The 13,186-nt window shown below is 61.0% G+C and overlaps 1 protein-coding gene across 1 annotated transcript; it reads left to right on the top strand.

Annotated features, from left to right (window-relative positions):
- On the top strand, positions 1-10,485 carry QSOX1 (quiescin sulfhydryl oxidase 1). Its single transcript, XM_071435849.1, has 12 exons — positions 1-339; positions 2,476-2,576; positions 3,877-3,925; positions 4,109-4,211; positions 4,987-5,077; positions 5,309-5,454; positions 5,903-6,040; positions 6,171-6,300; positions 8,046-8,168; positions 8,278-8,422; positions 8,663-8,842; positions 9,205-10,485. Exons 1-12 carry the CDS (start codon positions 72-74, stop codon positions 9,924-9,926), a joined length of 2,196 nt encoding a protein of 731 aa, XP_071291950.1. The 5' UTR covers positions 1-71; the 3' UTR covers positions 9,927-10,485.
- Positions 10,486-13,186: the final 2,701 nt, after the last annotated feature.

The following is a 13,186-nucleotide window of genomic DNA, read 5'->3' as shown; positions in this document are numbered from 1 at the left end:
CGGGGGCGGTGCTACGTGCGGCTCCGGGCGCTAAAGGCGGCTCCGGGCGGTGCCGGCCGGCCTGGCGGGCGATGTGGCGGCGGCGGTCGCGGGCCGGGGGCCGCGGGGGGCCGGTGGCTCTCCCGCCGCTCCTGCTGCTTTTCCTGCTGCTCCGGGTGCCCGCGGCGCGGCCCGGCCGCCTCTACTCGGCCTCTGACCCCCTGGATCTGCTGGGGCCGGGGGCGGAGGAGCGGCTGCTGGGCTCCAGCAGCGCTTGGGCCGTCGAGTTCTTCGCCTCCTGGTGCGGGCACTGCATCCACTTTGCGCCCACATGGCGGGCCCTGGCCCACGACATCCGCGGTGAGTCCCCGGCCGCGCTGGCCCCCCTTCCCCTCATCCCCGCCTGCCTTCCCCATCGGCTCCCCGATCCCCCCGTGCCCTTGACCTTCTTACCCCCCACCCCTTATCCCTGTCTCTGTCCTCTTCCGTCAGCACCCGGTGTCTCTGGCCCTGCACTCTCAAATTCCCCTGCACCTCTGTTCACATCATCTCTGTTTATCTCAGCACCCCTAAATCCTCCTCCCTGCGCCCCTGCACAAGGGGTCCCGCTTCCCCCAAGACCGGGAGCATCCTCCAATCCCTCCCGTGCCCTTGCCCGGTCGTCCTCCTCCTCTCTGCCCGCATCCTTAAATCCTCCCTGCATCCCGGGCTCTGCATCCTCGTTCCTGTGAGCATCTCTACATCCCGTGTCTTTCCCACTGCCGGCCCTCAATCCGCTCTGCTCTACCCTCTCTCTGTCAGCTCCCCGGGATCCCCCTGCGGCCCAGCTCCAGCCTTCCTGGAACGTCAGCCGGGTGGGAAGGCCCTGCGCCCTCCCGGTGTCCAGGTTTCCCCCCCACGATACCCAGGCCTGGCTTAGCAGCATCCCTGCACCCCCTTTGGCAGGGAGACGCTCAGGCTGAGCCTGCCCAGGCATGGGGCGTCCCGCTGCCCTCCAGACTTTCCCTGAGCCCCGCTGCTCCCGGTGCCAGCAGGGATATAGGGACGGCAGGTTGCTGGGCGCTGATCCCAGCTGGTTTGTTCCCAGCTTTGACCTTGATACCCGGCCTGGCCGGTGCCAGCCGCGCCTGGGGACCCGCACACCCCGCTGCTGGGCCCCTCGTCCTGCCGGGACTCATCCTGCCTCCCCCGGCATCCCGGGGTTCTCCCTGTTATTGCACTAATTGATACAGCGCGCTGGCTGCCGCATGAGTCAGGCGGCCGGCCGGGCATCCCGTCCCTCCGAGGGGATGCCGTCCCTCCCTGGGGATGCCGTCAGAGCTCCCCAACGGGCAGGATGTGAGGAATGGGGTGCGTGCCCGCGCCCCGCGGGGCAATGCCGGCTCTCCTGGCCCCTCTCCAAAAGAGGGCTCCCCCAGGGCTCCCTGCTCCAGAGGCTGAGCGCGGATGGTGTGCCCATGGAGCGGGGCGGGGAAGCCACCCCCGTGCTGCTCAGCAGCCTCGCTGCCATTCCCACGGGTGGATGTTCATAGGAGTGGGCTGGACGGGGAGGATGCTAGGGTGACCTGTGGACACCACGTGCAGATGAGTATAGGAACATGCCTGGCTCCCTGCAGCAGAGCTTGTCACCAGCTCTCCTGTGCCACGAGTGCCAGGGCAGTGGGAAGCAGCTCACCTGTCCCGTCACCTGCGACACGGGACAGTGTTTCCCTGCCTCCAGCATGCTCCTGGCCTAGGGCAGCGTGGGCTCCGTCTGCGTGCCAGTGCCATGTCCCTCCCTTCCCATTCTCAGGACAGGCAAGGTGTCCTTTACACTAAAAATAAACCATTTCAGAGCTTTATTCTCCATTTTCCTGCTGGTTTTCAGAGACTGCTGCTTAAAATACCTCCATGCCCCCTTTTGTTTTACCCCAGGGGCATGCTGGTCTTCACTGGGGAGTCACAAATGGGAGTGGGTGCTCAGAACCTGGGCAGGCTCTGCTGCAGTGCTCTGGCCTGGCTGCTGGTTTTGGGTTGTTCCCTCTTGGTTATCAGCTATGCCCTTGGTCTGGGGTGAGACAAACTGGAGCCTGTGTTCTTGCTCTCCCTGAGCTGTGGCTAGCCATCCCTCCCCTTCTCCTGGTGTCCTCTTCCCGGGAGCTGGGGCAGAGGCTGGACAGGCAGAACCAGCCGGGCAGGCAGTGTTGGGTAGAGCTGCCTGTGCTCCAGCACTGGCAGAGCAGGGCGTGCAAAGCCGGCTCCCGCCTCACACGGCTTTCCCTGTGTTCCTACTGCGTGGAAAGTAGGGCACCACACACCAGCACAGAGCACAGCCCTGGTGTTTGGGCTTGGAAACCATCAGTCACTGTCCTGTGAGGGGCAAGCAGTGGCTTTGGGACAGGAGGATCTCTGCCCCTGGAGATCCCTCCTGTCTCTGCAATCACTCATAGGGAGGAGGGTGGTTTTTGGGGCCGTGGGGGTGCTGACCTGTGCTGACCTCATCCTCTGTCCCCACAGAGTGGAGGCCTGCAGTGATCCTGGCAGCCATTGACTGTGCTGACGAGGACAACCAACAAGTGTGCTCTGATTTTGGGATAACTGGCTTCCCCACCATGAAGGTGAGGCTGTGTGTGCCGAGTACTGGCTGGGCTTCACTGTGCTTTGCCTTCTGGCCTGTCCCTGTCTTGCTCAATTGGCTTGACAGGGGTATTGCACCAAAATACTCTCCCTGGGGCTTTGCAGGATGAAGCTGTTTCACCCTTCCCCAAAACAATGCTGTGTCCTGGCTGCAGCCGGTGCAACTGCTGAGCGATGGAGCAACAAGGAGGGGGGAAAGCCAAAATGGTGTTTTGTGGTGAAACACAGGGGCTGGATCTCTGCTAGGATGAGGGAGACTCTGAATCCTGAGTTGGAAACACTTAAGAAAGGCTGCTTGAGGGCAGAGAGAGGTTGCAGGCACAGGTTTTGAGGGAGGGCACAGGGATGCTGCGGGAGGCTGGAACTCCTGGGAGCCTCCTGTGCTGGCTGGCAAGGAGCCACCCCTGCTCCTGGGCCTGTGCCCAGCCCTTTAGCTGTGTCAACACAGCTTCTGCAGAGCTTCCCACTGCAAACGGAGCCTTGCTCCAACACAAGCAATGAAACCAAAGCACTCCAGGTGCCACAACCAGCATTTAAAACCAGGATTGCCTTGAGATGGAATGGGCAGGGATGAGGGTTTTATCAGACATGCCCTCAGTCCCAGCTTACAGGCTCAGCTCCAGGTGGGGCCAGATTTGGGGTTTTTCAGGCCGGTTGGCTTGGCCCCAACCCTGCCCTGGGGTCTCACTGGGTGCCCCCTGCCCTGGGACACTGATGGAAACATCTCCTGGGGCAGGGACATTGTGCTGATGTGGCCGTGCCAAGATGTCATTTGCTTCACATCCTGTGTCCCTGCCGAGCACCTTTTGCAAACAGTCCCAGCTCCCAGCCCAGCCTGCAAAGCAAACACCTGCCTGATGCAACCTGGTGTTGCTGCCCTGGGTACTGGAGCCACTGTGGGAGGCCAGGAGTGGGAAAACCCTCTTTTTCCTACCTTGTCAGAGCTCTGGAGCAGGGAGACTGGTTTGCAGGACTGGGAAGGTTCCAGCTGCCTCCCTGGGACTCCTGGAGAAACCTGCTCCACTGCCTGCCAGTGCTCAGCCCTTGGCTAGACATGGCTCCCAGCCCATGCCTGCATCCCTCCTCTCTGGGGGGATGCCCCAAAGGATGGGGACATGGCTGGGAGCTCCCTCTGTGCTGGCTGATGTCAGATAGCATGCTGTGGGGAAACTGGGGCAGAGCTGGTCTACAGGGAGCCTCATCCTGCTGGGTTGCACTGCCTCCTGTTCCACTCCAAACACTCACTCCAGTTTCCCCTTGTGGTTTTTTTTCCCCTTGCAGTTCTTCAGAGCTTTTAGCAAGAAGCCAGAGGATGGGATAAGGATTACCAGTGAGTATTCAGAGCCATGGGGTTTTCTACCCTGGGTGTGAATGGCCCTTCTGCCCACACCTCCCATACACTACAATATCAGGGAGCTCTGGGGGGCAAGCAGCTTCCAAGCAGCTTCCCTGGGCTCAGCCCCTGGGATTGGCTTCCCCAGGGCTGACCCCTTGGTGTCCTGTCCCCCTGCAGATCCCAGTGCCACTGTCGAGGACCTGCGCCATGCCATCATCACCAACCTTGAGCAGAGCCAGGATGCCTGGCCACCCGCCTGTCCTCCGCTGGAGCCAGCAAGGTAGGGGCAGCAGGGGGCAAGCCTGGCCTCTGTCCCATGGGGAGGAGGTTTCTGGGGAAGTCCTGAACCCAGAATGAGCAAGGAGCAGCTACTGCATCACCCAGGTCCCAGGGAGATGACTTGGCCAGTATAGAGCTGTGTCCATGGGCCATGTTGTCACATCTCCTAACGAACCTGCTCATCAGACTTACTTAGAGCAAGCAATTCCTGGGCCCCAGGGTCTTTGGGACATGGCAGTGTCATACCATGCTGTGTGAGGCTGTGTTAGAAGCTCTTTCCTGTCCTGAAAAAAGGGTTTTCCTGATTCTGTTGTACAATTTTGTTGGTATCTGAGTTGTCCTTGCTGGATGCAAGCAGTTGCTGCATTGTCCTGAGAAGGAGCCTTTGGATTTTCCAGAGCAATGGTCGAGGCAGGCACCTGCCTCAGGTACTCTGGTGCCTCTGTGTCTTAGACAAAAACAAACCAGCCCTGGTTCAAGTTCATTGCTGGTTTTTTCCCCTGGGTGAGCCTACAGCTCCCTCCTGCCCTGCCCTGCCTTTGCTTTGTTTTCTACCTCCTTGGCCAAGCCCAGTGGATTTTCTCAAAGCCTGTGAACCAGAGCAGAAAACTAGGCTGGAAACTTCAGCAGCAGGAGTTGCCTGCTCAGTGGGGCTGATCCTGCAGCAGCATTCCCTGCCAAATCCCAACGAGCAAGGCTGGAGCTCCTTTTGAGGGGGAGGGCAGAGCATCCTGCTGATTCCAGGGCACCTGCTGCCGTCCTCCTGTCTCTTGCAGCGCCGAGGAGGTTCGCACCTTCTTCCAGAGGAACAAGGACCAGTACTTGGCACTCATCTTTGAGAAGAGCAACTCCTTCGTGGGCAGAGAGGTGGGTACAGCTCCATTTATCCCCCACTTCTCTTGGAGCCTGTGTGCCTGCTGCATGATAACTCCTGGGTGCCTGTGGCAGGGCAGCTCTCTCCAGGAAAAGCCCGCCTGCACAGCTTGCACACAGCTTAGCCAGTGCCAAATGTTACACAGGGCACTGAACAGCTCTGCTGCCTCCCTGGTGGGGCTGGGGAATCCCTCTGCCCTCCTAATCTGACCCTGGGGCTTGCAGGTGGCCCTGGACATGCTGCAGTACGAGAACATCGCGGTGAGGAGGGTGCTGAGCAGCGAGGAGGAGCTCGTGCAGAAGTTTGGTGTCACCTCCTTCCCCTCTGGATACCTGCTCCTCCGCAATGGCTCCTTCTCCCGCCTGCCTGTGTGAGTGTGGGGCACGGCAGGGTGCCTCTGGGGGTGCTGCTGGGGTGCCAGCCTTGTGCCCCATCTCTCTGTGCTCCTTTGTACCTGTGGGAAGGTGCATTAGGAACGAGACTGGCTGAGTAGAGGAGGCTGGTGGGAGGTTGCTGGTGGGCACTGAACTGCACTGCCAGCCCTGGCTGGAGCTGGAACAAGGGAAAATCCTTGTGACTGAGCCATTCCGTTCCCACATCTGCCTGGAGGTGGCATGATACGGCTACCTGGGGCTCAGCTCTGCTCCAGGATGTGTGTAAGTCTACCCACTGCTGGGGCAGATGGAGAGTATGGAGCACCCCAAGCTCCCTCCCCAGGCCTGAACTACCCACTTGGCTAAGCCTTCATCTCCTTGGCTTCCTTCCTTGGGGTCAGGTTTGGGAGGGACGAGGGACTTAGTGCTTCTCCTTCCTGGCAGGCACATAGAGGCACGCTCCTTCTACACCTACTACCTGCGCACGCTCACGGGCATCACCCGCGGCTCCTACAAGCTGAACGCCACGGCCAGCAGCCTCAACGACAGCGACCGCGTGTCACATCCTCTGCGAGCCGACCGGTCAGAGCCCTCCCCCTGCTGGGCAAACCGGGGCCGGGCGGGCGAGGGGCTGGGAGCTGGGAGAAGCCCTGGGGTTTGTGAGGATTAGCTCCGTGGCTGATGGAGCCTCGTGTTGCGCTGCCCTCCCCAGCTCCAAGCTGTACATGGCCGACCTGGAGTCGGCGCTGCACTACTCGCTGCGGGTGGAGGCTGCCCGTCCCTCCTCGCTGTCGGGAGCACAGCTGGCTGCCTTCAAGTGCTACGTGGCCACGCTGGTGAAGGTGAGGAGCTCTGGGTGTTGGGAGGGGAACTGCCTGTGCCTCCATTTGTCTGTGAAATGCAAACAGTGCAGGCCACCGTGCCCCAGCACTCACAGGTAGTGAAGTGTGGCAGTCTGGTGTGGGCCCTGTGTCCTGGTGCTTGGTGTATCCCATGGCAGTCCTCATCCATGTGGATCTCCAAACTCAGCCCAGAGTGCCAGTGGGAGCTAAGAGTGTTTCAAACAAGGTGGGTGTTGCCAGTTTTGGTGGCAGTGGGATCATCGCTTGTAGGAGGTGTTGAGGCAGGAGGTCTTTTGAGGAGAGAGGCTGTCACCTCTCTGAGGGGTTTGTTGCTCTGATCTGGTTGCTCAGCTCAAGGAGCCAATCTCTGCAGGCTCCTTTGATAATAGTCCAGGAAAGGAACTCCCACTCTGAGTCAGGCTCCAGACAAGTCTAATTTAAGGTCTCCTTTTTTCTTCTATGTTGGGCCTGGCACAGCTGAAGTGACTGAGAGCTTTGAGCCAGCACAAGCAGGGCAGTTTAATTTCCTGCTGTGAAGGAGTCCTGCTGCATTTGGCTGGTTCCTCCACTGGGCCTGCAGGAGCCCTGTCTCCATCCCAATCCCTGTCACAGCCCAGGCTGCTTGGCAGACTGGGGCCATGCCCTCCTTCTTTGCTCCCTCCTTGTCACCCAGGGTCTCATGCTCAGTTTGGACCTTGCATGGCCCTCACTGATGTTCAGGACACCCCCTGCTCCCACCCCCATCTGCTGCCCCCCAGGAAAGAGCTCCAGACATGTGCCTTAAGTCCTCAGACCTTCATGTGGCTCCTCTGCTTGCCCTCACTCTTTCTCTCTTTAATGTGAACTACACAAATAGGGAAATAAACCTCTGTGACAGCAGCTCCCTGCCCATGGGTGTAAGTGTGCTGGGGTGCTGGGGAGCAGCAATGGTTTTATTTGATCCATTTTTAAATCTTCCTGTAAAGCTTCCCCTCGATGAGCTGCAGCAGTGGGTGGTGGGTGCTGGTGCTTCCCCGGGGACGCTGAGCCAGCACTGCCATTGCCCTGCTCATCCACAGGACGGAGCAGCATCCCCAGGATTGCAGCCCAGGGCTCAGCCTGGGGGAGCTCAGCCAGCAGGGCCCAGCCTTAACTCTTGCACTCCCAAGAGGTATTAAAGGAAAGGAAAGGAAAGGGGGACAAGTCCTAATGGGGGGGGGAAATGGTTCCTGGAGGCAGGGAATCACACAGCAAACTCCTTTGGGGGGCACTGTGTTTGCAGCACAACTGTCAGGTCACAGATAATTCCCCTGCAAATTTGGGTCTTTTCATGTGATTCCCCATGGACCTGGGAGGAAGAACAGCTCAAACTCAGCAAACTCCTCCTTCTTTTCACTTCTCCATCACTTCTCCTGTGTGCTGGTGTCCCCTCCTCCCCACAGGTCAGTCTGTCTGTCTGTCTGTTGGTGGCACAGGCTGCCAGGCTGCTTCTCTCCCAGGAGTGGTTTTAAAGTGCAGCTGCTAATCGGCTTTGCCAGACTTACGGACAGAGTGGCTTTTTGCCTCCCTCAGTTGGGAATGGGGCTTGGAGCCTGAACATGCACACAGGGGCCTTGCCACCCGGGGTGGGGGGACGAGCTGCAGCCTCCAGCCCCTCAGAAATAGGCACCAAAACCTTGCCAGGACCACGCTGCTCTGCAGCAGAGAGGATGCTGGTGCTCCCAGGATGAAATCTGTGTTTTCTCAGCCCTCTCCCCCCTCTGCAGTACTTCCCAGGGCGCCCCTGCGTGCAGACCTACCTGCAGACTCTGGATGCCTGGCTGAGGAACTGGACAGAGCCCGAGCTGCCCCGCACGGTTTTGAAGGAGGCCATGAAGAATAACAGAGATGTAAGATGCCCGTGGGGACCCCCAGCCCCTGCTCTCCTTACCCCTGCCCCTTGCTCCCCAGCTGGCACTGCCTGCCACCCCCATCACACCATGTCCATCTGTCCACCAGGCCTCCCACCCCTCGGTGCTCCCCACCAACGTGACCTGGGTGGGCTGCCAGGGCAGTGAGCGCCACTTCCGTGGCTACCCCTGTGGGCTCTGGACCATCTTCCACCTGCTGACTGTGCAGGCTGCCCAGAACGGCCCTGACAAAGGTACTGCTGTCCCTGGGGGGCATCAGGGGCTCAGGGAGGGAGTGTCCAGCTGAGCTCTGGCATAGATAGGGATGTTCCATGTGGACAAAAGCTTGTTTCCCCCCTTCTTCATCTCATCCAGGGGCAGTTTCCATGGGGGGACAAGAGAGAGAATTGGGGTGTGGGGTTGCTACCTCAGCTGTGGGACTGTGATGGTGGCACAGAGGGGTCCAGGCTCACCCCTGTGCTCTGCTCCCCCAGAGTTACCCCTGGAGGTGCTGAGCACCATGCGCTGCTACGTCCGGCACTTCTTCGGCTGCCAGGAGTGCGCCGAGCACTTTGAGGCCATGGCAGCCCAGTCCATGGACAAGGTGGCCAGCAGGGAGGAGGCCATCCTCTGGCTCTGGTCCCACCACAACGAGGTCAACGCTCGCCTGGCGGGTAAGGGGGGCTGCCACCAGGGGAGCTGAGCTGGAGGAACATTCCCTCCTCCTGGATGGGTCTGGCAAATGGCTCCAGGGTGTAGCAGTGGGGATATCCCGTTGTTATTGTCCCCCATCCCAGGGGACAGCAGCTGGTCATGCAGCATCAGATGGCCCCAGAGATACAGTTGGATCTTACATGCTCCTTACAGGGAGCTTCCCAAAGCTGCTGTGTGCCCTCAGAGGACCCCTCCTCCCGAGGAGGCTCCTCCAAATGTCCCCATCCCCAGCTGCTGGATTCTCTGGGCTGTTGATACAGGGGGAGGGTGCATCACCTCCTGTCCCCTCTAACCCCCTCGCTGCTGGCTCCGGTCCCTGCAGGAGGTGACACGGAGGACCCCAAGTTCCCCAAGCTGCAGTGGCCTCCGCCGGACTTGTGTCCCCAGTGCCACAAGGAGGAGCGGGGGGTCCATGTCTGGGAGGAGCCGGCCGTGGTCACCTTCCTCAAGGCACACTTCTCCCCGACCAACATCTACATGGACTATGCCGAGCCCGACCCCATCCCCGTGGCCAGGGAAGGGACCGGCACCAGGCTGGGCGCGGAGGGCTCGCGAGAGGAGAGGGGGAGAGGAGAAGAGGAGGAGAAGGAGACGGAGGGAGAGCCGAGAGTGCCGGGGCACCCGGGCTCCCCCGAGCCGCGGCGCCCCAGCATCGTGCGGCTGAACCCCAAGCTGCGCGAGGGGGGCGAGGACATCGTGGACCTGGATTCCTTCAGCGAGCAGCACTTCAAGAGCCAGGCGCTGCGAGCGGCCGCGGGCCGGCGCCGCCGCATCAGCAAGCGGGACACCATGGCCCTGCCGGCGGGCAGGGAGCGCCGGCGCGCCCCCGGCGTCCTGCTCCGGGATCAGGAGGAGGCGGAGGCTGGCGAGGGCCTGCGGAGGAGTCCCTGGCTGCGGGTGCTTGGATTGGGCTTCTCCCGCCTGGACATCAGCCTGTGCGTGGCCCTGTACTTCCTCTCCTCCATGTGCCTCCTGGGCATGTACACCTTCTTCCGCCTCCGCACCCGCGCCCGGAAAGGCCGCCCTGGCTTCCCCATGGCCTGAGAGGGGCTGGGGGCCCGGGGGTCTTCCTAGGGTGGGTGAGCTGCTGAGGCAGGACAGCCCTGGGACAGCGTTTAGTCCCACAGCGGGCAGGGCTCTGGCACGTCCCCCTCAGGAGCTGTCCTGCTCAAGGCACTTGCCTCACCCGGGGTAGGGGGTGGAAGGCTCTTTTTGGGAGGCAGGAGGTGTCAGAGCATCCCCCTTCCAAGTCATTGTGCCATGTTTTTGGGCGTGTGGGAGCTGGGACATGAACGGTGGTTTGTGTTTTGGCACCCAGCTGCCCTCAGACGCTCCCTGGTACTGGGCTGGTTTCACCTGGGAAGCCCAGTCCCGTGCTGGAGAGCACCCATTGGGGTCCAACCACTAGTGGGGCCAGGAGAGGGCAGGTTTAGCCCCCCAAAAAGGGGGCACTGCTGGGTGGGGGCAGCAGTCATGGGTTCAGATGCAATTTGTGTCCCTTCTCTTTGAGATGTGGCCCGGGGCCTTCCCATCTTTGCTCACCCCCTCCCCACGCTGTTGTTCGTTCTCTGCTTGTCTTAGTGGAATAAATTATTTTTGCCGATGCCTGCCCTGCCCTGCTGTGTCAGCTGGTCCCTGCCACGTGGGCATGCTGGACTACCCCGCCCCATTCCTGATGTCCCTGCTCCTGCCTCCACCCCATCCTGAGAAGAGCACTCGGTTTAAAAATCCTTTCAATATTTTTAATTACTACTGTATGTTTTCTCCTGCCTTTTGCTTGGGACGATGCACCTTTGGGCAGCTGCCCTCTCTACATCCCCAGGGCTGGGACGGCTCCTGGTTTCTCCTCAAGCAAGGGGAGGCAGAGGAAGCATGTGGGGCCAGGAAGCTGCAGGAAAAAAAGTTGGCACGAGCTGTGGAGCTGCAGCTCAGTGCTGACCGTGCCCGTGCTCTGAGCAGGGAGACACACGGCAGCATCCCTGGGGACCAGGACTTCCGTGGGTGTGGGCCCCCTGTGCCTGTCCCCGATTCTCTCTGCCCTTTTATCCTTGTTAGGAATCATTAAGGAAAATGGTTGTTTTCCAGAGCTAGGGCCGGGGCCATCTGCTCTCCCAGCGCTGTCTAAATCCCCCTGTAACAAATTCATTGGGATTACGCTGCCCTCCCCTAATCCTGGCCCATCCCCCCGCGTGGGGGATTTAAAAGGATTAGAGCCCGGCCGATAATAAACTTTATTAAGGGGGAGGGGGGGTGTCAATCCGATTTGGAGCCTTTTTCTTGATATCTTCACTTTGCCCAGGTGGGAGGCGAGGGCTGGCGGGATGGGGAGGAGGGCGCTCAGCTCCGCCGCTGGGAGCTCTGGCTCCTGCAGCCCTTCCTCCCTCACCTGCCCGTCAAATAAATCGTCTCTCTCCATCTTTCCTTTAGTGTTTGCGCGCGGTCACGCCTCCAGGCGTTGTGGGGCTGGCACCCGTGTCCTGCCAGCTCTGTCTGTCCCGCCCGGCCTTGGCCTTGGCCGTGTCCCTTGGGCGGTGCTCAGCGGGCCGGTCCCGGCCCGGAGCGGGGCTGGCTCTCCCGAGCCGGGAGCCGGCCCTGCCCACCGCGGGTGATGGATGGGCAGGGGCTCAGCGCTGCAGCCCTGCTGCCTCCTTCTCCTTGATTTCCCTGGGGGGTTCACCCCCAGCATCAATAACTCCCCCCCGCCAGCTGCTCCCCTGTGTGGGATTGCGGTGCGGGGCTGCCCGTGGTCACCTCAGCCCCAAATACCCCGGTGGGGTGGGCAGGGGGTGCAGCAGGTGCAGGGAGGGGGGATTAGGGCCGGGGAGGTGGGCGCTGCCGGAAAGGGGTTAGCGGGATGCCCAGATTAGCATCCCCGGCAGGCCCGCAGCCTAAAGCTGCTGTGCACGCAGGAAAAAGAGAGTCCAGTAAATTGACTTTCCGTAATCCTGTTTGGTGGAGTCCCGATCCTCCCGGCCCCGGCTCTCCCGGCCTGTGGCGCCGGGGTGTCCCCCTCCAACACCGGGGAGCCCCAGTGCAGGGCACAGCGGGGCTGTTGCAGGGCTCGGAGTGTCCCCACGCTGTGTCCCCACGCTGTGTCCCCCTCTCGGGACGGCTTGGGGACAGGTGCCCCCTCAGCCCTGCTCGGCGGGAGCTGCTGTGGCCGCACTCACAGGTGGCACAGGCTGTCCCGGGGACCCAGCCCAAGCCCCCGAGGTGCCCTCCCTGATGGGGTCACCCCTTCCCGGCGCTGCCACGGGTCCCTGGGGCTGATTACCCAAATGGCCTCGGGCTGGCGCGGGGCGGCCGCTATTCCCTAATACAATTTACCCTCAAGTGCAATTTAATTTTCCGCCAGGCCGGTGGCCAGCCCCCCGCACAGCCAGGCACCTTCCCACCCCTTCAGCGCTCGCTCCTTCCAGCCTTGCCCGTCCTCCCTTTCCCTCCTCGGCAGGGAAGAGCCTTTCTCCGCCGGCATCCCCTCTCCACCCGCGCTGCAGCCATAAAACCACCGGGGGTTCGCTGAGCGCCGATTAATTTTCAATTACAATTAGCAACGCCCCTGCCTGCGAGGGGAGAGGCTTTCCCTGGCTGCTGGTGAGTACCCGGCTCTCGGTGTGCTTGTCCTGCTATAGGGATGTAAGTGAGAGGGGGGAATTATTGGGATAATTCAGACTCGGGGGCGGTGGGGCTCGGGGTGCTGCGGCCGATGCTGCCCAGAGGGGAGGTGGCTTCATGCCAAGAGGTGACTGTGGCTGCTTTGGACTTGCAGGGATGTCCCCACCTTGTTCTGGAGGAGCTGCTTTTGTCACACGAGGGGACTCTGGGAGCTGGGCTGTCACCTGGAAAACTCACTGCATGAGTGGCACAAAGCTCAGCTCCCTGGCACCTCCAAACCCGTTTGGGGTTTGCTGATTGGGGCAGAGCTGCACTCGCACCCTCCAGGCACGAGTCAGGACTTTATAGTTTCCAGTTTTCCTTGTATTTCCTTATATTCCTTTACATTTCCCCCAGTTCTGCCTAGAAACCCTTTTGTTGCACCAGGGGACAATGCACGGATGTCCCCCTCGGTGCCACAGTGTCCAAGCCAGCCCTAATTCCAATGTGCCAGGGCCGGGGCACACAAGGGGAGGCTGGCTCTGTGCCTTGTCGCAGGCTCTGGGGTTTACCTGCCTTTTATTAACAGGGAAGGGGTGGGAGCAGCATCCCTGCTCCTCTGTGGGTTTTGCACCATCGCCTCATGCTGCTCCTGTCTTCCCCTGGCTGCAGGGCCACAGGGCTCCAGGCAATGCCAAGGAAGGAGCAGG

This window comes from Agelaius tricolor, unplaced genomic scaffold, assembly GCF_023055355.1.
Source record: "Agelaius tricolor isolate 1412-34295 unplaced genomic scaffold, bAgeTri1.0.p SCAF_11, whole genome shotgun sequence".
Taxonomy (NCBI): domain Eukaryota; kingdom Metazoa; phylum Chordata; class Aves; order Passeriformes; family Icteridae; genus Agelaius; species Agelaius tricolor.
This window is presented reverse-complemented; position numbering and strand designations above follow the sequence as displayed.